The sequence below is a fragment of the Cervus elaphus genome, chromosome 20 (assembly GCF_910594005.1).
Source record: "Cervus elaphus chromosome 20, mCerEla1.1, whole genome shotgun sequence".
Lineage (NCBI taxonomy): Eukaryota > Metazoa > Chordata > Mammalia > Artiodactyla > Cervidae > Cervus > Cervus elaphus.
This window is the reverse complement of record NC_057834.1, coordinates 105,369,402-105,396,302: the sequence shown is the minus strand read 5'-3', so window position 1 is coordinate 105,396,302 and position 26,901 is coordinate 105,369,402. Positions and strand designations below refer to the sequence as shown.

At 43.2% G+C, this 26,901-nt stretch overlaps 1 protein-coding gene across 1 annotated transcript; it reads right to left on the bottom strand.

The window, feature by feature from the left end:
* Positions 1-1,240: 1,240 nt before the first annotated feature.
* LOC122676794 (translation initiation factor IF-2-like) lies at positions 1,241-13,974 on the bottom strand. The gene is made up of 3 exons (XM_043876368.1): positions 13,144-13,974; positions 8,567-8,682; positions 1,241-2,099 (listed from the first exon to the last, which is right to left on the bottom strand). The coding sequence occupies exons 2-3, from the start codon at positions 8,659-8,661 to the stop codon at positions 1,241-1,243; spliced, it is 954 nt and encodes a 317-aa protein (XP_043732303.1). The 5' UTR covers positions 8,662-8,682; positions 13,144-13,974.
* Positions 13,975-26,901: the final 12,927 nt, after the last annotated feature.

The window sequence follows — 26,901 nt, the reverse complement described above, 5'->3', positions numbered from 1 at the left end:
GCCACACATGTTTTTTAAACTAAGCCTTGATGTAGTCAAAACCAAGTTTCAAAGGTTTATTTTGCTTGACTTATTTACTGTTCTGATACCACGTTATGGAAAATAGCAGGTATCTATTTCTGAAATGCATTATGACTTAAACTGATAAGCTAAAATCAATTATGCTATTTTAGTTTTATTCCTAATTATTATTAGAACATAAAATAGTAAGAAACATTGTTACAAAGCCCTAGTTTAGCCCATGGGGCAGTATAACATGGTGGTAAACAGCATAGGCTCTGGAGCCAAACTGAGTTTGGATTAGTGAGTTCTAACTAACTTCGAGCAAATTACTTAGCATCTCTACCTGAGCTTTTTCATCTCGAAAATGGGGATGTAAATAGACACATTTCAGATGGCTATTTTGAGGATTAAATGAGATAATAACTGTAAAGTGCTTAGAAAAATGCCAGGCGCATGGTAAGACTTAGAAATAGTTATTACAGCAGGGGCTCTGTAAAGAAATGTTAAGTTGAAAATAATCAACAGATCCATAGCGGGGGAGGCAGGGGTGTTACCTACTCCTGCCCCAAAATGCAAAGCTCATGCTTCTGGAAATAATTTTAGCGAATGGAACATATCCCCATTGACTCTCTATAATATTATGCTACGGGAAGTCCATGAAAGAAAACTCGATAAAATACAAGCAGTAAATGTTATCCGGTAACTATTCAAAATTTCTGGATTTTCACAAAGCAGTTCTTCTGAATCGTAATTAAGGGTTTGAAAGTCAAATGATTTAAATGCTAGTTTTAATTACCGCTTGGTGAACTTTAGTGTGTTAGAATTGTCACAACTTTCCTTAAGGATTACTCTGAAGCCAGGCGATACAGTGGGAAATTATTAACTCCTACTTTGGTACAGCAATTATCTGCATTACAAGGTTTATGCAATTAGCTGTTTAAGATGTCATTATATTTTGCCATCTGGTACACAGGAGTTTATGCATATGAACAGGCACGTGTTGAAGTGATTTTCACTATATGACTTGTTCTCAACCCAAGTCATCTCTCTAATGAGGGGAAGTTACCGTGCACCGTACATTAGTGGCAGGTGCACACTATCAAGCTTCATTTTCATCGAAGACCTTCATTTTTCCATTTTAAAGTATTCTGCACAAGTGCTGGAAAATTAATTAGTCGTTTGCCATTGAACGACGCCTGCAGACGTGTTCCTTAACAGTCAGACGTGGGGCACGGCTTCAGTTAGGAGCCGCTCCTCCGCACCCAGACGGCTGCGAGGAACCCGCGTTGGGTGAAAAAAGCCAGGGCGTGAACCACCACAGTAGACGGCCTCTCGGGACCTGGGAATGGGGGTAGGGGTGGCTGGCGGCGGGGTCCCCAGCCCCAGCCCGGCTTTCCACCCAAGAGGGGGCGCGCCGGGCTGGGGGCGGTGCGGCGGCTTTCAGTCCGCAGCTCCAGCGGGGCCACGCGGGTCCCGACCGACGCGCATTGGAAGGGCGCCCTCTGCCGTCGGCTCGCGGCCGCCGGGTAAGAGGAGAGGCTTGGAGCGGTCGGCTTAACTTTACACGCGTTTCGCACGCGGAAAGCCCGGCTCTCCGAAGGGGCTTGCAACCCTGCGCACGCGCGGTGCGCGGACCGCCCCCCGCAGTCGGGCGCGCTCGGGTCGCGCGAGGACTCGGCCCCGCGCCCCCGGGGCTGGCCTGGGCGCCAAAGGCCAGGAAAGAGAAACCCCAGGGCGGGACGGCGGTGGGGCGCGGGACAGCCGGAGATCCGGCACCTGTTCCGGAAGGTGGCCCTGCGCCGCCCGCCGCAAGGCCTTTGTTGGTTGGTTCCGTCTGAATCGCCGCGGGGCCCAGCCGTCCCGCAGAGGCGCGCGGGCACCTCGCCGAGGCTGGCCCCGCGCTGCCACTGAAACGTGACACTGACGAACGAGCTGGGCCCGCGGCTTTCTTTGGGAGAATTAGGAGTCGCCCGTCGCGGAGAATGTGGATCTCTGGTTCCCTGGGAAACGTTCTGCCTCCTCGGCTGCTGCCATCTTCCGTCTCCCCGCGAATGCCGCCGCAGCACGCACGTGTTTCCTCTTTCCCAGTCCGCGTGCTAGGAGGAGAGTCCAAGTTCAGCTCCGAGAGTTGAGCAGGGAAGGACTCTGCTGAACACGGGGAAGTGGGGTTTGATGGGGGCCCAGGCAAGAAGGTAGTTCCTTGAGCCTTTTGTTTTAGGGCGCTGACTGCATGTGTGCTCAGTCGTGTCCGACTCTGCGACCCCGTGGACTGTAGCCCACCAGGCTCCTCTGTCCATGGGATTTTACAGCAAGAATACTGGAGTGACGGAGGAGACTTTGGCCTTTTGGAGGAGGATGGCAAGGGGACTTAGGGAGAAGACCCTGGCTGAAACTGTCTCCCCTACCCTTTTGTCACGTGTCTGCACCAACCTATGGGGGGAGCAGGGCGGGGGGAGTGAGGAGTTCCTTATTTAGTTATCTATTTCCAGATAGACAACAATGTGTGAAGCACTGAACCAGGAATTAGCAGTTATTTAGAATCAAAATGGGAATTTGCAAGCTGATTAAAGAATAAAATTCATAAAAGGGGGGATAAAATGGTCTCATTAAAAATTAAAATGGTGCAGCCAGGCTGAGTGTACAACTGAAGGGTGGGTAAAATTAGAATTGGCTGTTGGAATCTCAGAACTTATGTACCTGGGCGACCCTGCAAGTAAACTGGTCAGAGTTGATTCAGTGTCCTCACAGCACGGGAAACAGACAATAAAGATGGAGGTGGTGGTGGCGAGAAAAAGCCAATCATTCGCGCTGGAAGAGAAAGTTGGACAAGTAAATCAAGGCCAGATTGGAGAAGGCTGACGGGCCTGGGATTGAGTGGATAGAGTAGGAAAACCTTGTGCTTGAGGGCCAGCCTAGACTAAGTCTAAATCTCCTTTATGCCTCTTAGAAGTTGTAATTAGAAGCCTCTGTTCACCTCTGTGAGGCATTAATTATGCCTCAATGCTATGAGGATTATACAGGGTTATATGAGATAATGTTCTTGGCCCTAATACAGTTAGTATTGATATAACCCTTTCAACTATTTCAAATGTTGCCATGATCTCTAGGCTTCTTCAAGGCATCTATAAGGTTATTTAAACAACCATGTCTGTGCTCTTCTTAAGTCCAGTCAGCTCTGTTGCCTCCAGACACTAAGGAGTCCATGCTATACCGCTGTGTTTTATAGCGTCTAAATTATTTGAAAATGTTTAATTTCTACCATAAGCTTCTAGTATAATCAACTTTCTGAGCAACTATCCCATCAGATTGGTCCATCTGATGCCAGTCACACATAACATGGGTTTATTAGACCCTCACCAGTGGTTTTGGCTGAAAATTCAATTCTTCATGAACAGGAGCAGCAGTTCAGTTTCTCAAACAACCTGTGTGGGCCTGCAGCCCACATTCAGAAGCTCTGAGACTGCAACTTAGGAAGGTCAGGCTGTGATTCACCATAGGTGATATGAAGAATACTAATGAGTTTCAAAGTGACATATAGACTGGATCCCCACTCTGTCCTTTCATTACTAAAAAGAGCCCTGGATTGCTCACTATTGCTATTGGGCAAAGGTACCAAAAAAGAAGTAGCTAAGATCTCCAGATACATGCCCAACACACCCCAACCAATATGTGTTCCCATGATACAGAAGCACAATTACACATCAGAGAATAAAACAAATGTCTCCAAAGTACAATGCTATCTGTTATAAAATCCCATTATAAAATGAGGCCATAAGCTATAGTTCCCACTTGTCTAAAGTCTTCAACATTCACTCTTTTCTCTAACCATACCTGAAGATGATGAAATTTGTAACTGAAATTCTAGGATGAAGATAGTAATTTCAGAAGAGAAACATGTCAGCTTAATGTATGAGGTGGAGTCTGTGTTCTCCAAACATTAACCCCATCACTTTATTATGATAGAACTAAGACATGGACCTAGGAGTGGGAGAGAGCAAGAAGTTTCTACGTTGAAGTTTAGAATGTAAATCTCAAGAGAAATACTCGTGCATGTCTTCATATTCCTGCTAGCACTCAGAACAAGGTGGAACACACAAAATAAATTCCATGAGTAGGTACTGGTTTCAGATCGTTTTTCTTCACAAAGCCCTCTTACCTAAGTACCAAACTGGTCCCCAAAAGCTGACCATCCAAAGCCATCTGACCTTATATTTGATAAATTTATGGTGTTAGTTACACAGTGGGGTTTTTTCTGCTAATGAAGCTCCTGTGGCATCTGTTTTTAAAAATGAAAATCTATTACATTATTAGAAATACTCTCAGGGTACAGAATCTGTATAGAAGCGAAATGCAGTTAAGGTCTGAGCTTTTGACATCTCATTGGCAAGCAGAAGCACCAAGACTGGACCCAGTTAAAAAAAAAAAAATAGAAGAAAGTAGAATGCACACATTTACATCCAATACCCCAACCCAAAGCTTCTTTAACTTCCCTTTTGCTATATTTGCGTGCGTGCAAAGTCGCTTCAGTCATGGCGGACTCTTTGTGACCCTATGTACTCTAGCTGACCAGGCTCCTCTGTCTGTGGGGATTCTCCAGGCAAGAAATGTTTGCTACATTTAGTTATTCTCAAAAGTGAAAAGGGGGTATTCTGGGTAGGAATGCACCATCTTCTACCACACCTTCAACATGGTTTGATTTGGTGCTTAGGTAGATAAGAAGAAGGGGAACTAATGAGTAATTGTTGTACAATTTGAAAAAACAAAAGCACTGAAAGGAGTATAGTTTTCCTGCCAAATAATCCAGTCCTTTCATCATGAACTGTTACTATTTCATGGATGCAGATATCAGCAAAAATATTTAATGTTCAAAATTACTTATTGTAAATGATTTTTGTAACCAAATCAACAAAGGACCATCACTATAGGTCAGATGCCAGGATTTTGCCATAGCCATATTATACAAAAATTTTCAGTGTGATAGCATGCTATAAAGAGATTTGGTTGGTTTGGTTATTAAATACATTATTCATATTTATTTAAGTATAGATCAACTCATTGTTTGGTTTCTCCCATGCACACATGCCACCTTCCTCCACCATCAGTATTTCCTTATGAAATGTTGTAATACTGGACCATTGCTAAAGGCTATAAACACCATCTTATACCACACCTTCAACATGGCAAAACCACCAAGGTGCCTCTTCTCCAGGTGACCTTTTCCAATAACTTGTAGCAGAGTACCAAAGCTAGTTGGAGCTATACTAAGTTATGGTACAACAGAAGTCACCTGGATGTATAATCAGAAGAGCTGGGCTCTCCATGACCTGGCTCCACCACTTTGCTGAAGGATTTTAAGTGACCCCCTGTTCTCCCACCCTCCCACCCCCCAACCCCCATCGACCTGAACCAAGGTCTCCTCTTCTATGAAGAGTAAACTTGAAGTCCTACTTCATGGAAGTGTTATGAAATCACATGCACATAGTAGATGCTTAATAACTTGATGTTAAAGGTAGATTCTGAAATACAGATCTGAGTTGTTGACATAGGAAAATTGCTTGTATCCTCTTGTCTTTATTTCCTCATATTCAAAATGAGAATAACATAAACAATGAAAGGTGATAAAAATTAAATGAGGTAATAGTGTGTGTGTGTGTGTGTGCTCAGTTGTGTCTGACTCTTTGTGACCCTATAGATTGAAGCCCACTAGGCTACTCTGGCCATGGGATTCTCCAGACAAGAATAACAGAGTGGTTTGCCATGCCCTCCTCCAGGGGATCTTCCCAACCCAGGAATCGAACCTGTGTCTCTCTTTAGTCTCCTGCATTGGCAGGCAGGTTCTTTACCACTAGTGTCGCCTGGGAAGCCCCAAAATAGCAATAGTAAGTTATCCATATTAGAATGTTATTATTTGTCTATGAGGAGGGGATTAGCTAGAGAAGTTATCACAACTTCTACTAACGGGTCCTTCTAATCAGACACTCATCTCCCTCTGGCTCTCTCTACCCTCTTCTAAGGCCCTAATCTTACAAAAACAGAAAACAGTAGACAAGGGCTTATAAGTTAGATTTGTTAGAGTAAAAGACAGTTTTTTCTTATTAAAGATCGCTGAAAGCTCCCTCTAGAAGGCATCTCATAGTACGCCACCGTTTAACTCTAGAAAGGATCCTGTCAGGTATCACTATTCCCCTTTTTAAAGGATGAAGAAATCAAGATTCAGATAGATCAAGTAACTTGTCCAAGGTCACACGGCCACTTAGTGAAACAAACTGCACTCCCTCGGACTAGTCTGGAGGAGGGATTTCTTTGATCCACGAATTCCCGGATTCCTGTATTTACTATCCCAATTCCCCACTCCCCCAAAGTTCATTCTCAGTGCCCTCGGGACTCCCGCTTCTTCTAACAGATCCGTAATTCTGGAGCTCAGAATTCAGACTCAGGAGCAGAGAGACGGCCCCCTGGACAAAACCGGGCCCTGCTTCTTCCCTTGGGTCGCTTTTCTTGACCGGCAGTTTCTCCCCTTCTCGCTTCTGCAATCTGGAACTCGCCTGTAGGTGGCGCCCTGACTCGCTCGGGGAACTTGGAGGGCGAGGACACCGGTCACCAGCGACCTCCCCTCAAGGCCATTTTAAATAGTCCCTTGGCTGGCGCCCGGCACAGGAACCCTGGTAATGTGGACATGCCCCCCGCCCCCGCCCGCTCTCTCTTCCTCTCCCCCACCTCGGCCCTCCCCTCCCACCCCCTCCCCCTCGGGCTGGTGCGGCGCGGGAGCTGAGTGTCTGCGCTTCCTCCGAGGTCGGCACGGGGAGCGGATCTCCAAGCGCTCTAGGCCGAGCCTGGCGCCCGAGGTGGTGCTCCGACCCCGGAGCCTCCGCCGGCCCGCCCCCTTCCCCACCCCCCACACCCGGTGCTGCAGCTGTAGCGGGGGTGGAGGGATCGGGGGAAGAGTGTGACCCGTGAATGCTGGGCGGGGCGGGGCAGCTTGAAAAACTTCTGAAAGGCCACGTTCAAAGCCTCCAGGGACCGAACTTGGGCCGGAAGGCGGTTTCCACCGAGGGGGCCTAAAAGGGGGCGGAGGGTGCACCTGCAGGGCCGGGAGCGCGCTGCTTGGGAAGAGGGTCTGGGTACCCGGGAACCCTGAAGCCCGGGCCCGGCACTCGCCACCTGGCCCCAGCCTCCTCCGCCCCAAGCCCTCGCCCCCTCGGGGAGCCAGCGGCCCCTCCCGGGACCTTGCTTTCATCCTCCCCGCAGGATGGCAGTGGGGCGGGGTGGGAGCCTCTTTGGGCCGCGTGTTCCCTGCGGGGTCTTCCTTCCCTCCGGCCCCTCCTTAAGAACCAGAGGTTTCGCAGCAAAGTTGAATTCCCGGATTTTAATTCCAATCCACCCGGGTGGGAGACGGCTGAGGAAGCGGGCATCGCGATGGAGGAAACGTTACCATTTTACTTCCTACCCCCATAAAAATCACTGGGGAGGGTGAGAAGGAAGATAAAACGGGAGGAGGGGGCCCATGCTGGGGGTGGGGAGGAGGCTAGAGGGTGGCCAGGGTCGCATAGTGGCGAATCGGATAGTGGTCCGGGCGGGCGGCGTCTGTGCGCCCCGGCTGTGCCCCATCTGGGGGCACATCGGGAGGGGCAGCCGCTGGTCAGGGCCGATCTTGGACAGACAGCTGACGCGGTCCCTCGCGGGGCAGAGGAGGACTAAAGGGATTTTCACTAGCATGAGGATCTCCAGGCCCAAAGTCCTTCCTATAGAGGCTCTTGAATGAATTAGGTAAATGATTTCCTCCATTGGTAGTTTCTGAAGAAGACATTTTCTTGTATCTTCTGAAATTGAGCGCTTTAGTCGGGGAGCAAATACAGGAAGGGTCCCCTTAGGACGGTGTCCACTCCTGTGGTCTCTCGGGGTGTGAACTGATGGGTGGATTAGTGGGAGCACTTGGGGATACGTGGACATGGAATTGAACAAAGCTCGTGACTTAGTTATGGAAGAAAAAGAGCTACAGAAAATAGAGTCGCTTGAAAATAAACAACCTAAAGTTTATTATTTTGCTTGGAGTCCTTTTCCTTGATCTGAGAAAGTAAAATAAGTGAGAGTTCTGTTTTTTTTCCCCCCAATTAGCATTTATTACATTTTCTCAAAGGCTTTGAAAGAATTATTTTAGTAAATTTTAAGAACAACAGTGCTGGCATTACAGAGATGAGGCGAACCGATCGCTAGACTCCAGGAGAGTTTAGCTGCAACACTAACTCTTCAAATTTAGTGTCAACTTTATGTATTTTTTTAAAAAATAGGGCAATGTTTTTATTAACTCATAACTTTAGGAGGTAGGGAACACTAAGAAGGAAAGAGACCTAAGGAAAAATAAAGCAATGGAAAGAAAAAAGAAACGAGGTTAATTGTAACAGTCTGATCTTCATTGAGTTCCAAGTTGGCATTCTAATACAGTGCTTATTTCTGGTAGCCTAAACTTTACCCGGAATATTGGTGGGCCCGGTCTCTACGTGCTTCCTAAGAAAGAACAAGCTTAAGCAAAACGTGTTTTCTTTTGTGAAGGTCTAGCACTTACTTAATGAAGTTGCTCCAACAGAAAAAGGGGTCCTCCTGCTCTCGGGTTCCCTGAGCCGATTTCACTGCTGTAAAATCGGCAGGTGTGTGCAGCATCCGCAGCGCAAGAGCCTGGACCTGGTGAGCCAGAGAAACAGATGACCGGAGTACCTTGCCCTGGCGTTTTAGCAGACAAGAACTGGCACGTTGAAACTGTCCATGTGATGGACAGAGATCGAGTTTGCTACAGACAGTGCCCACTTTGCAGTCCAACATTCTCCTGTATACAGGGTGAAAGCAACATTTTTATCCCTTAGGACTAAAATGTAACCTTTAAGACAAGTTGAAAGCATAGTCAAGGGCTCAAAGGCAAGCCTGTATTCCACACAGGTCAAGTGCAACTTATCTGGTTAAGAGCAAGAAGCTTTGTAAAAGTTGGAATTGCCAGTCAAAGAGATAGTTTAAGATGCTACAAAATAGCCTGGTCACCACAAGAGAACTAGAAATACTTGGGGGTGCATTTGTGTTTGTGAAGGGGGCGGGTAATTGAGACTTGTTTTGCTATTGTTTGAATGATTTGAGATTTACGGAAAGCAGACTTCACTCTCATGAAGCTGGAAGGCTATACTTTCTGGGCAAAATACTCTTGGTGATTTCACCCTCAGAGTTGTAGGGTCTAAGACCTTTGCAAGCACCCTTGACCGGAGAAATCACACATCTAGCAAACTGCAACTTTTCTCTTGAGTTCATTATACAAAATGCACAAACCTTGATTGCTAAATAATTTAGGTGGTGTTTTCTCTCAGAAAGAAAACTCAAGGGAGAATATCTGGAGATAAGGGCTGCATTAGAGCCCATTCCTTAGCAGTGGGGCAGGGGGTCAGACAACATACTGGCACAAACACACATCTTTGCCTGAACCGGCACCCACATTCCCACCCTGGGTGCACACACTGCCAGCTGAAGAACAAGAGTTTATCCACCCCAAGTGGATAAGGAGTAAGGCTTGACACCGAGTTCAAACACATGTCCACAAAACACTAAAGGCTTAACTCTGAGTGTTATGAAGGGTTACCTCCAAGAAGCCAGGGACTTCTAGCAAGCAGTGAAAAAGAGCCCCAGAGGTCTGCAACCTGTCAGCTCCAGGGGTAGTCCCACCAGCCCCACAATATCAGTGCTGTGGTTCAAAAGTTGGAAACTGCGGTTTTTAATTGAGTCTGGGTCCTGCCTCCCCCTTTCCTCTAAAGCGGCTCCTCTCTGTAAGCGGATTTGCTTTTCCATGCATCGCTGGCAAGTCGCTTTTAGGAAACCTAGCTTCTGCGAAACGTTTTAAACATGATAATATATTGCAGCCTTATGAAATCCCCCTCCAGAAGTGCGTGAAAGAGGTTCTGTTTTCCTGAAGGATTTGGGATCTTTACTATCTGAGCAAAGGCTGGCTCAGAATCCAAGGAAGGCTTGGATTCACTTCACATCCACTTACGTGAAGGCAGCGTATTTTGTTTTTTGGTTTTGTTGTTTTGTTTGGTTCTTAACACCTAGAAGATTTTAAAAATCACATAATACTCCCTCGAAAAGAGGTGGGGGGCGGGGGGAGCATTGAACGTGTTTCCTTCTCTCCTAGATACCCTAGAAGGTATCTGTCTGAGAGAAGCGGTGCTGAGCTGGTGGAACCACCAATTAATATGGAGAACTAGGCCATCTGGGCCAAGTTCCCCAGGCATGGAGACGCGGAGGGGAGGGGACAAAAGTCTCTCACAAGTCGCCACTAGGAAAGAGGGTGGCAGAGCAGAGAGCCCCTTCAAAAGTTCAGCTGTGCTGGGCGTCTGATCTTCCTTCCAAGACCGCTCGCCAGGGAGCCCCGCGGGTTTCAGCTTCCACTCAAAAGTAAGGGTTGGTTCTGCGGCGTCGCCCCCCTCCTACTCCTAGGGACCTGCCAGGCCGGTGACCGAGACCCGAGCGGCGCGGGGTCAGCCCCGGGGCCAGAGGGCGGCGCCGGCCGCTGCGCGCCTCGGTCAGCAGCCTGGCGGTCGTGACCTTGTCGGTCAGCTCCTGCGACTCCCGCTCGGTCCCTCCGCCCGCCCTCGCCCCCGCCCCCTTCCAGGACCCGGAGCGGGGGATCCTCGACCTGTCGTTCCGAGCGGTGAGGACCGAGGGTGGAGCTGAAGGGATTTATTCTCAAATTCCCCCAATATCTCTGCAACAGGGGAAGTCCGCGGGCCACTGGGGACCGTGATCCGTGAGGTCCTCGCGGGGACTCCGTGGAGGTCTCCGAAAACTATGCGAGGCCAGGCGCCGGCGGCTCCTGGGGCCAAGTTGCTGCGGAGGCGCGGAGGAATGAAATTCGCCAAGGTTCCCACCTTTGCCTCCGGAAAAATTTTAAAGCATATAAGTCCCTATATACTTTATATATATGCAGGGACCTTGGGTTTCCTTTCGGCACCTTACAGCGCCTCTTTAGAGGGAGTGTGTCCATGATGGAGAGAGTGGGAGTCCCCACGGCAGAAAAGGAGGGGGGCAAACAGGTGTTATGAAAGGCAGCACACCCTCTTGTATTGATTTATTTATTTAGGAGATTGTGTTAATCAGATTGACAAAGTGGAGTCGAGCACGCACTAGCTAGCGCTCGGAACACAACTTTTGTTCATGCGCTTTCAGCAAGACGTCGTCTGGCTAACGGAGACCTGAACCCGGCGCGTACAGCCCCCTCAACTTGAAGTTGGACTTCACCCCCGGTGCCCCGGGTCTGCCAGCCCTGGATGGGGCGGTCTCTTCCCGGCTCCTGGTAGAACAGTTAGTGCACCTGGGGCTTCAGGTGCCACGGGAAGAAAGAAGTGGGACCTTACTTTCCAATATGCAGTGACCGACGCCTGCCAGCTTCCACCTGGTTCTGGAAACACCTAATCTCCACTTCCTCTATAAAGCTTAACTACAGCTCGCCTCCAATCCCCAAATGCAAACACTATCGGGATTGCTCCCTTAAGCATTGCTTGCCTGTGACCCTTCCTAAAGCCTGGTTCAAGTCTGCACTCTAGGGGGTCATTAAGAGAGGAGAAAAAGTCAAAATGTTGCTTTTCCCCTTTAAACTAATAATGACACGCAGGGAGCACGCCAGAGATTTGCAATTGTTTTGACCCCATAATTCAATGACAGAGACTAGGCCTGAGGTAACAAATTGTGTAGGAAAGAAAGTATCACAACAGAACAGGCAGGAACTGATTCCCTGCAAACTTCTACCCAAAGAAAATCTTGGCCTCCTACCACCTGGACAGTCAAGACACTCAACATACAGACCCAATATTACACATTTGCATTGACCTGGTCAAGTGGAGAATTCTCCAACTTCACCACTATTGAATGCATGGGAATGGAGTTTGGTAGGGAATGTTTTGGTTTATTCTTAATAAAGACTGCTGTGCTCCCTGCTTTAAGCTGACATCATAAAAGCCTGATAAAGTGCTTAGAGGCCTTAGGTGAAAATCAGGAGCAGTTCAAAGATCCCTCTATTATATCCCTTGCTTTCCCTGTATTTACACTGGAGTAATAATAACCTCTAACATTTATTGAGCTGTTGGTTACATGTGCCATGCTCTGTTCCCAGCACTTTAATATGATAACTCATTTATCCTGACAACAGCCCTATGAATTAGTTGCTATTATAATCCCCATTTTATAATGTGGGAAACTGAGGAACAACTAAACTAAGCAATTTGGCTGTGATTACTCAGCTGGTGCCTGTGAAAATTAGTTAGTGGTCTGGCCCTAGCACCAACACTCCTGACCACTCATAACACAGACAAGAGGAATGTCAAAGAGTGGTCTCTGCCTGCAACCCTGCTTGGAGTTGTTTTCCGAAACAGTAGACAGAGTAATTAATCTCCTTAATTCAGTCAATCTTGACAGCCAATATGGCACAGAAGAACTCTTAGACCTACTAAAAACTTATTTTCTCTAAATTATCCAAGTAATTTAATGCAATTTCACAAACAGATTATAAACAAGAATGTTGAAAATTGTTCCAATCCCAAAATTATTTTGGCTGATCCTTGAAAATAGTCTCTACCCCAAAAAATATAATTACAAGATTACAATGTCATTCTCAAAGAGCATTCATTATATATTATCTATACTTCAGAGCTGGGACAATAGCAGTTCTTAATATAGACACAATCTTTATTGTTAAGGACTCAGGCATACTGGACTCATCACTTTCATCACCACTAGTTTAAATAGATGCCACCTGAAGAATGTGACCTCTTTTTCTCTCTACATTAAAACTTCTTCCTCATACCCCATCATTATTCCCTCCTAGCTAGAATCATGTTAGTGCAGAAAAAAATATCTTAGAAAGCATATCATTTACCCTCTGCGATTTTACAGACGAGAAAAGAGGGCCACAGCAAAAGAGACCTGCTCAAGTTCACAGACCATGGCAATGTCTGGAACCCAGGACTCCACTCCCAGTTCAATCCTTCTCCCAACCCGAATTCATCTTGAGAGTTCATAAAGGTATTTTCACTAACAGCATACTTAAAAAAAAAAAAAAAAGTTTTAACAACTCTTTTTGACCCACAATATATAAAGAAGGGGCTGTCTTACGCCTTTCTTCCTTTCAGATGTGTTCCTGGAATGTCTTCACCAGATGTTTACCCAAGAAATTACAGTTGCAGAGTCTTCAACATGTGCGTGCATTTTGATAGCAGCATTTAAGATCTGAACTCAATTAATGATCTTCTTGTCCTTCTTTTATTAAAAAAATGAAAGGGTGGGGGCATGTTAGTTTTGCCTGCAAGTGAGTCTTTACCGAGTCTGCGTTAACGTCACTCACTCACTCTGCGACGTGCTAGTCTCACAGTCTAGTTTTGTTCAGACTTTATTTTGCTCCAAGCTGCCTTACAAGCCACTTGTCCACGCTGCAAAAGGTGGGGGTAGTGGTTGGGGTGAGGGGCTCTTTGGCTCTTTTTTCCCCCGGTTCCTATATGTGATGCAATCTGGAATCATTTCACTTGCCCTCCGCGCGCGCAGAGACGCGCGCGCGCACACACGCACACACGTGTACCATGCATGTGTGGGCCCCTATAGAACGGTGTAGACGCGCGTTTGTGATTTAAAGTGGCAGCACCGAGAGCCGGACTGAAGTCGTGAATTATTTTGCGTGATCAATCAGCCCGATCGTCTGCATACTGTACTGGCATTATTCACCCGAGTGCTCGGCGGTTACGGCGGACGTGCACTGCGGCAAAAACGTCCTCGGAGCCGCTAATTTTGTGGCCACTGCGGCGGCCGCGGCGGCGGCTTGGGGGCGCGAGCACGGATTGATTTTTCAAGATCACGTCTCCTTCAGTGCGGGTCGCCAAATCGAATCGAGTTGAAGCCTCTCTGGATGCATGCGGATTAGGTTTTGTACCTGAGATTGTTAAAATCCTTTTTTTTTTTTTTCCTGTAGAAAGACGAACAGAGGCGTTAGTGCAGGAAAGGAGATATACCTTTTCTGTTTTATTTTCCTTTTACGTTTAGGGGGGAAAAAAATGAAAATGGCTACCACCGCTTCTTGAGCACAGGGGAGGCCAGACCTTTGCAGACTGGGAGATGATGCTCGAAATCCTCTTTCTTCCTTCCATCCCTCCCTCCCTAGCCCCCATCCTCTGTCTGCTCTGAGACAGCCTCGGGAGAAAAATGGTCATATGCACTTGCGCGGGTCATTTGTCCTCGCTCTCACTCTTTTCTTTCGACAAGTAGTTACCTTTTTTGTTTTGCTTTTTCTTTTGACAAACTGACCCTTTTTATCTTATCTGGTTTCAAATTTTTAATAAAACGTATCCGGAACATGTTTGATTTGTCTTCTGCTTAGACACCCAGCCTTGCAATGGTTGCACAGCGGCAGGGTGGGGGTGGGGGCAATCTCCGACCCGACCTGTAGAGCTCACCTGGGCTGCAGACACTGCCCAGTGGTTACCCAGACTTTTGCGGAGGGGAAGGCGGGTGGGAAGGCTAATTAATAAATTAGTTACCAGATATGCACGGATGCCTGGGAGTTTTTAAAAAGCACATCCAGAATTTCACGTGCTCGTGACTGTATTGCTCTTCCGAGCATATGGATCACCCCAGACCAATCATTTACATTTAAAATGTGGGGTTCGAAAGACTTGAGAGACGGTTTGGCGTCCCACTTTGTTTGCAGGATAAAACCTAAGTATCTCTCCAGAGGGTGGGAAACCTTTTCCATTCCTGAAGGTGGCATGGACCTATTTATCCCGGATTTTTACTTTCCCCTGAAGCTGCAAAGCGGGTCGTATTTGCCAAATTGGGAAAATAATTGCGGTGTCGATGTGTAATCACACAATGTTGCATAATAATAACTTAAGCAACTGTGTTTTTGTTTACGATGATGTAACTTTCCCAAAGTTTGCTTGTAGCTTTAAAGGGTTTAAGTGCAGAGCAGAATGCCAGTGAGCAGCTGCCCTGAAGAAAGTGAGCGTGAGTCAGCCCTCCGGTTTGGGATCTGCAGTTCCCATCTTTAGCTGCAATCCCAACTTGTGGGTCCCGGGAGCAGGGTGGAAGGCAGAGGCAAAGCGGAAGACTTGGCTTTACCTGATAAAGTCTGCCTGAATTGTCCACGACTTGGAAGAATACTCCTGTTCAAAGCAAATCAAAAAGTCAGAGGCAGCAGTGCTGAGAAAATCCAGCTCAGTTAAATGGGAGCATATAACATAGTTGAAATACAGCTTTTTAATGAGCGTGTCTCAAGTAGTAAAAATGAGTGCAAATGAATTCAAAACCAACCACCCCATTTGCTCCAACATTTCAAACATACTGAGTCTGTCATGTGTTCCGGCTGCTGTTTCACAGCCCATGATGTGTAGACAGTGCACAGTTTCTACGTTATAATGACTTGGAGATAAATGAGTGTTTTAATTCAGTCGTTAGAGACAAATGAAAGTAGGTTATACATCTAGGTCCACAGAAAAGCGGCCTAGCAACCCAGAGGAAGCCCACACTCTCCCAGGCAGCAACACCGCCACTGTCCTTTTTTCTTAAAGACCCGGATTTTGGGGCCTCTGAGTTGGGCATGAGTCTGATTTATAACTATAAAAGTGATAGACCAAAATGTATTGGTTCACACATGGACATGGATGTATGAAAACTAACAAATAAAGAAGTCTTTGTTAGCCATTAGGCAGGGCTGTAAACTTGGGAAATGCATCCCTAAAGTTTATCTTAATTAATACTTTTTGTGATTAATATTCTTCTGTACAACCTTGATTCGCATTTACAGAGACCCTATTCAGGCAGGAGAGTTAGCTTTTTAGAACTTTTGTGGTATCAAACTTTTAAAATTTTTTTCTAAAGGGGAAAAATCACAAATCAAGCTCTCTTATATGTTATAGGAAAAATTAATAAAATTCTTAATGTGTTGCTGCTTTAGAACTAAAGTCAACAGGCACCTCCTTTGATGAAAATAGTAAATACCTGAACACTATTTGCATTAATTATGGTGTTTTCTTAGTTGATCATGTTTTTATTTTCAAAGCAACTATTTCTGATTGTGAAAAACTTCAGATTTTCTCATAATGGGACTGTGGGATTGCTCTATCAGTGAAGTGCTTTTTAATTTTCAATTTAGATTGTTATGTTAAACTTTCATATCATGAACTATGAGAACAGAAAGTTTTTTTTGTCTGTTTTTGTTTTTAATGTCAAAATTAATTCTAACTATTTTATCTACAGTTCATGGAAGTCTATTACTATTGTACCTAGCATATTCATTAAGACAAATAGTAAGTAATGTTATATCATACATTTCTTTTAAGAAAAATTAAAGCAAAGGACATGAGCAAATTGAGACAACTGGAGTGATCAAGTAACAATATCACAGCAATAACAATACTTGTTAAATTATGTATTTGAGTCATTATTTACATTCAAATTTACAAAAGAAAAACAAGGAGGATGAGTTTTTATAAGCCTTTCCAATTAACACTTAGCTGGGGAAATAACAGGTGTCTGTGTCACTGTTATCCACTGAGAAAAACTGTTTTCCTGGTCACACTACACCCTCCCCCCAAATTCAAATAGTATTTTAACAAGTACTGATATTGACCTTGCAATGAGTCTTTCTTTCAACTATCTGTAATATAAAATCCAACTGTATTCTCAAATTTTGACTTTGAGAAACTAAACTGAACATGAATTGTTATGTTTTTAATACACTTTGAAGCAAGTGTCATGCATATTATGTTTTCAGGACTTACTCAAATACTATGCTTCCACATAAGAATGTAGGGTTTACTGCAATCTGATATTCAAATAGAGGCTTTCAAAAGTTAGTTCTACTAACATAAGGATTAGGTTTGGAAGGAGAGCAGTGAGGTAGGATGTGCTTTGTTATTTGGTACAATGTCATGTGTCATATGATTTGAATGACCTGGAGAAGGTATTCTGCTCTGGCCTTCTGGCAAATAAAGTAACCCAGTCTTGCCAAGAGTCACTTGCCTCTTTGAAGACCAGATCATCACTTACTTGTCCTGAGTTCCTAGAACATAACAGAGTGCCAGGATACCGTGGCATCCCATAAATGTTTCCCAACCTTGAATTTATTTGATAACTCTTAATTTTTGACAGTAAGTGTAAATTTGGGGAGTGGATAGGGTTAGTAGAAATACTTCGGCAGAAAATAATTTGTTTCTATGTGCTATCTCGTGACAAAATATATTTGATTTATTGTTAACTTCATAGCTCTTGGGTGGGCTAGCAAACTAACAGGAATAATGTTAAAACCAGAAACACTTACCATTCTTTGGCTTCTTTCTTGAAGCACTTCTTTTTTCAATATACCAAAAACATACCACGTACCATACAAACTTTAATTTCTCGGCTCTTGGCCTGGCCCTGCTTGCTACAAGCTGGCCATTTCAAGCATCCTCGCCAGACTAAAGCACTCTTTATAATTGGTTCTCCTTGCTCTCATTTTGGTTTTCTTTAACACAAAGTAAAAATTATGCCAAACTGCCAAAATTTATTGAAGGCAAATGCCATTCTTTCCAGCATTACTTTACTAAACAAGGCATGAGTGATTGAATGAATCTTAATATCTGCAGTAAACCAAGGCATTATTCTTGCATATTAAAACTCAGAGAATTTTACCAAACAATTTGTTTTGCATTTGTGTGATCTAAGATAGAACTAAGATCTAAGAACTCCTTTTCTTCACCCATTAAAAATAATGGCCTTCAGGGATCATTCGTTGTCTTCATAGGTATATAATCTGCTGATGCAGCACAACATATAACTTTCAGAGTGAAGAAAATGAGGTATATAAAAAAAGGAAAACAGCATCACTGTGTATTTTTATGATTTTAGAATACTACATTATTTATATAAAGAATATTATGTAAAGCCAGAAGTAGACTATTTGCATCCCAATTAAGGAAAAACTCCACTTAATTAAATATGAGTTTTCTAAAGTTTTCTCATGAAATATACGAGCGATATTAATATGGTGATATTTAATTTTTTTAACATTGTAGATAAAAGGATAATAATTCCTGATCAGAACATCTTTAAAAATTTCTTTAATGTCATAGTCCTATCGTATTAATTGGCAAGCTAATGACCTGAAGACACTACATGATGAGTAGTTTTCATGGTTCAGGGGAAACAGTGGACAAATACTTTTCAGTGCAAGAAGTTCAGTACAGTATTGTTTACCAGGATGAAATAAGTTTGATCTAAATGTCTTTTGTTCCAAATTAGGTTCTAGGACATCTTGACTAATTTTCCCACTGTCAAAGAAAAACACAACAAAGAAGAGAAAGAATAGGTAACTTGTTTTGAACACCTATAGTCCATTCTCCACATTGTTATTGGTCAGTGTGATTTTCTAAAACAAAGACTGATCTTGTTACTGCCTTCTTTAAATCCTTCAATAGCTCCCCATTAATGTCAGGATAAAGTGCAAAATCTTAAAATTCGGTCATTCTGCCTAAAGAGTTCTGACCCATATTTACCCCTTCAGCCTTCTCTTGGTACCTGCCTTTCCACTAGTTCACAGTCCATTTTATTTCTTCTTTCAACTATTACCCCAGCCTCCCTTCTCCCCATTCCCATTCCCCTTGGATAACTCCTATTTATCTTTCAGAGACAGAGAGAGGAAAAAAACCCAAACAAACCTGCTCTGACATTCAAAAAGCATTTCCAAAATGAATGAAGAAAGGAATGGATGAACTCATATACCAAAGAGAATATGCAGAATTAGAGACTTTTAGAATTTCAAAGGACCTTAGATATCAACTAATTTAAAAAACATCTTTTTTCAAATGAGCAAACTGAGAGTGGTACTGAAAATTCAAGAGACTTTAAAGATTACATAGCTAATAGGAGAAGTGAGAACAGAATCCAAGATTCGTGATGCTCATGAAAGCAACTCTGTAAATGAACTGTCATTAAATAATTTGTTCAATTTTTCCCCAAAGACAAACTAAAATTCCCATTTCCTCCTCAAAAAATTAAAAATAGAATTACTATATGATTCAACAATTCTGAGTATATACCCAAAAGCATGGAAAGCAGGGACTCAAACAGAAATTTATACACCATGTTCTCAGCAGCATTATACACAAAAACCAAAAGGTGGAAACAATCCAAGTTTCCATCGATGGATGAATAGATAAACAAAATATGGTACATACTTACAGTGGAATATTATTCAGCCTGAAACAGGAAGGAAAATCTTATACATGCAGGACCACGCATGAATTTTAAAGACATTATGCTAAGTGAAAGAAGCCACTCACAAACGTACAAAAACTGAATCATTATTCTTATATAAGACTCCTAGAGTAGTCAAGTTCATAGAGGCAGAAAGTAAAACAGTGCTTGTAAGGGACTGTGGGGAGAAGGAAATAGGGAGTTACTATTCAACGGATACACACCTTCAGTTTGGAATGATGAAAAAATCCTAGCGATGTATAATGATAAGGGTTGCACGATAATGTGCATATACTTAATGCTACTGAACTGTACATTATAAAATGGATAAAATGATAAATGTTATATGTTTTACCACAATTACCTTTTAAAAAAGATTGCCATTTTCCTAAGGGACATACCAGTACAGTGTCAGATTGTACCCTATCTCCCTACCCTTGATGCACACAGGCTTTTTTTTTTTTTCTGTGATGTTTTTGGTTAATTCATAATCCTGATTCTTGGCCTATTAACTGCACTTTGAAGCAAGTCACCTACTTATTACTGCTAGTGTATCCAACATAATAACAACAACCCCAACTCTATACATTTCTTTGCTGGAGTTCCCTTTGCTGATCCCAGTTTTAAGTCACTTTATGAAAGAGAAAGAAAGGTCAAGAGAGGCTGGAGAGCTCTGCAGGGACAGAGGATGGAAGGGAGAGTGAACTCAGTGTCCATGCCAACTGGATTGTCCAGTTTCTATTTCCTTCCTATCCATACTATCCTGGGGGGGAATGGGATGTTATCTTAACAGCAAGTGTAAAAAACCCTAGGGTTAGGACTTCCCTGGTGGTCCACTGCAGGGGATGTGGGGAGAAGGAAATGACAACCCACTCCAGTATCCTTGCCTGAAGAATTCCATGGACAGAGGAGCCTGGTGGGCTACAGTCCATGGGGTCACAAAGAATCAGACATGACTGAATGACTTTCACTCACTTTGGAGATATATATATATATATATTACTATATGTGTGTGTGTCTACATATAATTAGACAGAGATAAATAGACAGAGATACACACACACATCCCCACTCAAAAACATTTCTGAATAGAGTCAGGATAAATACGACCAACTACATATCCATGTTCTTTATTCTGTGCTATATGATAAACCACTGTAGGTGGTACAGGGCCTTCATAGAACAGAAACCTAAATTTTTGTACAGTTTCACACTCATGATTTCATTGAATCCTCACAAAACTTCAATGTGTAAGCAGGGCTGGTGATACTTACACATTTTCAGAGAAGGAAGCCAGAGGGAGAGGTTGAACTGTCTAAGGCCACAAAGAGCAGAGACTAGAGAACCAGATCCATTCATAGCTCTTCACACGAATTTGCAGTTCTAAACAGCTGCTCTCACCCCACCCGCGTTTATTTTTCCTGAAAATTATCACTGAACTGTCTGAACACGTTTAGGTAAATCTTTTAGGTACCCGCCTGGATTTTATAGTCGTCCATTCGATTTAGATAATTAACCATTTTCTTTCTCCTATCAGATTCAAGAGCAGTATTTCTTCACTTTCCCAGGCCTCTTTTCAACTTTGATATCAGAGCTAGTTATTCACTCCTTTCCCATTCCTGCAAAATATCCTTTGCATGATGTAATGAAACTGGCACTGAACTGGGGATGAATTCTTTACCAGCTCTAAGACTATGAGCTTCACTCGGCTGGTTTCAGTTTTATCATCTGTAAAGCGTGGTGGCTGGAGACTTCTGAGTCCCCCTTCACCTCTCCTTCTGTGAACTGGGGACTTTGCTACCTTCACTTTAGTTATGACACAGATTTCCTCTCTCTGGCTAGCCTAGCAGCTCAACTGTGTGACATCATCTTTGGTAGTGGGGGATTTCTGCAGTTTATCACGGTGTGTATCCGTGGTGCTCAATTGCATGTGTGCTCAACTGCTCAGTCATGTCCAACTCCTTGGCAACCCCACAGGCTGTAGCCTGCCAGGCTCCTCTGTCCATAGGATTCCCTAGGCAAGAGTACTGGAGTGGGTTGCCATGTTCCTCCTCCAGGGGATCCTCCCAACCCAGGGATTGAACCTGTGTCTCCTTGCCTTGGCAGGGAGACTGTACCACTGAGCCACCCGGGAATAAGAAGGGTGGGTCTAGGGTGGGGGAAAAGAGGAGCTGTTATTCAGTGGGCGTTAAGTTTCAGCTATGGTAGACGAATACGTTCTAGAGATTTGTACAATACAGTGCATATAGTTAACAATACTGTACTGTGCTCTTCAAGATTTAAGAGGTTAGACCTCAAAGTAAATGTTCATACCACAAACAAAAGTGGGGGGGGACAAGGAAACTCTGAGAGGTGTCGGATATATCTATTACCTTGATTGTGGTGATCGATCATGGGTGTTGGTATATGTCCAAGCTCATCAAACTGTATACATTAAATATGTGCAGTTCTTTGTATATCAATTATATCTCAATAAAGCTTTTTTATTTTTTTAACAATGGATCCACGTGTTTGCCTTTGATTACGATTAGAGCCCACTAGTACTTAAAAAAAATTGAAGCCTGAACTTTTTCCTAAGTTAGAAAACATAGCTAGAGCTTTGGGGAAGAATGGTAAATGAATTGCACTGTTTTCAACCACTCGCAGTGTGAATGACCTTGAGTAACCTCTATAGTTTCCTGAGCCTTAGTCTCCTCAGTTGTGTGGTTAGAATGACAATGGCTGCCCCAGCCAGGAAGAATGATAAAGGTGAGAATATGTGTGGAAGGTCTGTGATAAGCAAACTCAATGTCCTACTATTTTATTATTTAAAATTTCCATCCAGTGATAATGCCATGTTCTGTATCAGCCATGCTCCTGACCTTGTGTTTTATCAGACTGAAAGGTTGGAATGCTAACCATTTGTTCATCTGTTCATTCACATGTGAATTCGCCCAACATTCATTGAGGATCTACTATGGCACTTTGCTTATAGGAATCCAAGAAGGTATGAAGTCGTCGCACTTCCAAGGAGCTCATAGTCTAGCAGACAAACAGACAAATAAATAATTGATATACAAACTGATGGGTCTTCCTTGGTGGCTCAGACAGTAAACAATCTGCCTGCAATTTGGGAGACCCGGGTTCAATCCCTGGGTCTGGAAGATTCCCCAGAGAAGGTAATGGCTACCCACTCCAATACTGTTGCCTGTAGAATTCCATGGTTAGATGAATCTGGTGAGCTATAGTTCTTGAAATGCAAAGAGTCAGACATGACTGAGTGACTAACACTTTTATACAAATTTATATACAATGTGAAGAGAGCTGTCCTAAAAATGAGTATAAGACACTGGAGATCATGCTGGAGGGATGCATGGATTCTGCCAGGGGGATTAGGAAGTAGAATTTGGTTCTTGAAAAAACGAGTAAAACTCATTTTTTAAGGGATTTCTGGACAGAAAAAAAGCACACAGACAAAGGAAGAGAGGAATGAACATGTATGCTGTGTTCAGAAAATGATGAGAGGAGACGAGTTGTTCAGTGTGTATGGGATGAGCAGGTCACAGAGAGAGTTGAGGCAGGAGGAGAGTCTGGAAAAGAAGGCTGATAATAAAAACAAATGTAATCTGTACTAAATTGGGGAAAAACCATAACATCTTTATAGAGAAAATTATCCAAAGATCTCATGAGATTATTTTATAATCTTGATTATTAGTTGTAGTAAATGCTAGGCTGCTATATCAGAGTCCTCAGAACCAGAAGTTTAAATACGATCTAGGCTGCAGGAGCAACTTTGCTCCCTGAGATCACTTAGGGACCAAGGTCCTTCCATCTTGCCACTCTCTTGTCTCCGAGGGCTCAGTCCTGGTCTTTGTCATTGAAGTTTGGTCTCTAACATGGCTTCATGGAAGCCCTTAGAAAGGCCAAAAATTTAAAACAAATTTCTTTTAAGCAAGTAACATGGAACTTGCACTCAGCTATCCTGCTTCCATCCTATTGAGAAGAACTTAATATGTGTCATGCCCATCGGAAATGGAGGCTGGAAAATATAGACTCCAATTGTTCATCTATGTATCCAAAAGTAGAGAACAGATTTAGCCGGGGGAGAGTAGACTGCCACAACTTGCTTATTTGGAAGCCTCTTCAAATCCTAGATTTAAATTTGCTTCTAGTATTTATCCTTTATACTGCTGTGTTATTTATTATCCTTTACATTGCCATGTTAGACCTCTAAATGCCAGTGTTCATTACTTACCCTAAAAAGTTCTTTGGATGATCTAGGATTTACCCAAGCAAATCAAGAAAATGTGAAGTATACCTTTGTGTTCAACATTCAATTTAGTACAGAAATTTAAAGTTATTATTAGAAAAATATAGTGATTCTGAATTATGTTTCTATTCTGTAAGACTGATGTTCTAGTCTCCATATCAATGCCCTGCAAGAGGATTAGGTTTTTTATTTGGGTCAACAAAGCAAAATTCCTGGAAGAGCCTACTATTTTCAAGGCATAAAGCCAGCCTATGTGGAAACATGAGGCTCTAAAATGGGTTGATAACTCAAAACCACCCTATTTAATGTACAGCTGTTTTTCAATGGGGCTGAAGTTACTAGAATCCAAATTCAGGGAGTGGAAAGAGCTAATAGAGAATAAACAGTCAATCTATGTGAGCTATTAGTATGGTTACTGTTATTATTTTTAAATTATTTAATATTGTAGGTTTAAGGATATAGAAGTGGCAGTTTGCGGAGCAAGAAGAGCTTCTTTCACTAACAGATCTTATTATACATAATGTGGATATCTGGACTTTGGGAAGAGTGTGGAAACACTGCACTCTTATGTTGTTCCTATTGATCAAAGTCCCTGAAATGAAAGTCAATGATGTGTCTCTCCCTTGCTTCCACGCCTCTCTCCTACCCTCTTCTCTTCCTTCCTTTTTTCTCTTGCTCATTCATTTCTGCTGTGCTATAATTCAAGACTTCATCTTCTCTCACCTTGTTTTAACTGGTCTCTTTGCCTCCACTGCTACCATGATCTTTCTAACTTGCACGTCTTATCTTGCCTATCTTTTGGTTAAATACCTTTGAGGCCTCCCCAGTCCCTCAAGCAAAACTCATAATGCTCTCCACCATCTTGCCTCAGTCTGCTTTACCAACTACATCTCTAGTTACTGTAACACAAGCTAACACTAGCTAGTGCAATGAGTCACAGTCGAACCTCACCCCATTCTCTGGCCCATTGCATACACTGATATCACCATGCTTTCCTAGACAGGAGTACTCTGCCCCTCAATTGTTCACCTGACAAATGCATACTTTTAGCCCAACACTAATGTCACTTTTTTTTAGCTTTTTAATCTGTACATCCAAACAAGATCAGTCATCTGTATTCCTACTGTCCTTTATGTATATCTAAGTTAGAGATAGCACTTACTATATTGTTATTTACCTTTATGTCTTGTCTCTGCCATTGGACAGAAAGCTTCTTGGAGGCAGGGATAATATCTTATTCTCTGTTTCCTTAGCTTTTAGCACATTCAGTGTACCTAGAATGTGTGTGTGTGTGTGTGTGTGTGTGTGTGTGAGTGTGTGTGTGCACACACTCAGTCATGTTTGACTCTTTGCAACCCTATGAACCGTAGCCCGTCAGGTTCCTGTGTCCATGGGATTTCCCAGGCAAAAATCCTGGAGTAGGTTTCCATTTCCTCCTCCAGGAAATCTTCCTGTCCCAGGGATCGAACTTGTCTCTCCTGCATCTCCTGCATTCGCAGGCAGACTCTTTACCACTGAGCCACCTGGAAAGCTCACCTAGGACATTATACATATTAAACAGTAATAGTATTATTATAGCTATCTTTATTGACTACACATAGTGTACTCAGTAATTTACACATGTTATCTGAATATGTACCATTTTTCAAAGGCAGGATCTAAAGCTTACTGACATTAAATAATGTGCCTGGAGTCACATAGTAGGAACTTACCTGGTGGCTCAGTGGTAAAGAATCCACTTGCATTGCAGGAGACTGCCTGCAACTCAGGAGATGCAGGTTCAATCCCTGGGTCAGGAAGATCCCCTAGAAGAGAAAATGGCAGCCCACTTCAGTATTCTTACCTGAGAAATCCCATGGACAGAGGAGTTTGGTGGGCTGCACTTCCCGGGTCACAGAGTCAGATATAACTTAGCAACTGAACCACCACCACCACACATAGTAGGACCAACATTAACACCTAAATTGGATTCCAAAGCCTATACTGTGTTGTTGTTGACTAGACGAAGATATAAAAGGTTACTTTGGGACTGGTGCTAACCTACCACATTAGACCAAGTTAATGAAGTAGAGACATTATACAAAACTCAAAACTCACAAAACTACACAAAACTCATTGTTACCACCTACTGACAAGGCCTGGTTTGCTTAGTATTAGGAATTATTCAGGCCACAGCATCTACAGAGCAATGCAATACAAGTTGATACCTCTTGTGCATTTCAAAGGCTCTTAGCTCTTGACAAAACAGTCCTCCATTCTCACAATAAGTCCATGTCCTATTTTATAGGTGTTATGTAATTGTCTCAAGATCACATAGCCTAGCACCAGCCAAACTAGGCCTAGAAATTTTTTGATTACTTAAAAAATTATTTTTTCTTTTTACTTAAGCCACTATATCTCATCAAGTGTGTTTCTAAGGTGAAAGTGGTACGCCAAGTGGAAATGCTCAGTGGATTAAATGCCACAGACTTTCCAGAGCTAGACAATATTTGAATCTATCAGTCAGACCAGAACAGCAAATCCTGCGTAATACCAAGGGCAGCCACAGTACTTTACCTCCCAGCAATGCTTCATCAGTTAGCTAGTTGTAAAGTGTTTAAGTCTAAAGCCAAAAATGTGGTTCAAAATAAAATAGGAAATTTCTCTAACCTCTAATTTAACTGTGCAAGGTCCTGTTATTAATTAATTAGGTAACTTCACCAAGCACAGTTAAGAAAATCAGACAACTGCCAGGTTGCTTCCTATTCCTCTTGACTTCTTATTGGATAAATTTTATCAAGCAAGCTAAGCACACAGTAACTCAGTTATTCAGCAAAAAATGTATTAAGCTACTTAACTGATGCTAAGCAAACACATTTAAAACAAAAATAATAATAATAATAGCCCAGTTGTGAAGCTTTCCACTTAAAGGGACACCCCACCCCATACACACACCGCCACTGAACCAATGGCTTGTTTGTTGCTTGAAACAAACACATAAAAGATTGACATTGAAATAACCTGATTACATGATCTTAAAGAGTCGGGATTAATGATATAAGATGGATCAGTAAGACGGAGGACTTAATAATCCAATAACTGTGTTTTAACGCCCCTCCCCTTTAAATATGAAATGTCTTTCAGCTCTTCTTTTGGGGGGGGGATGGGGGGTGGAGGGGTGTATTAAGCTTTGTGGAACCCCCCCCTTTTTAAAGGATATTGACAAATTAGACCCTTGCAATTAAGTTAGAATTTCACTGCATCTCTTGCTTTAAAGGAACAGCTTTATTCTTGAGGGAGCCCACCTAACAATTTTATGTTCAGCCATCTGCAGGGCTGAGCCAATGCCTTTTTCTTTCTGAATCTGGAGTGGAAGCTTTATTTCATTGCGAGTTCTCTGTGACATTTTGCACTCTCTTGAT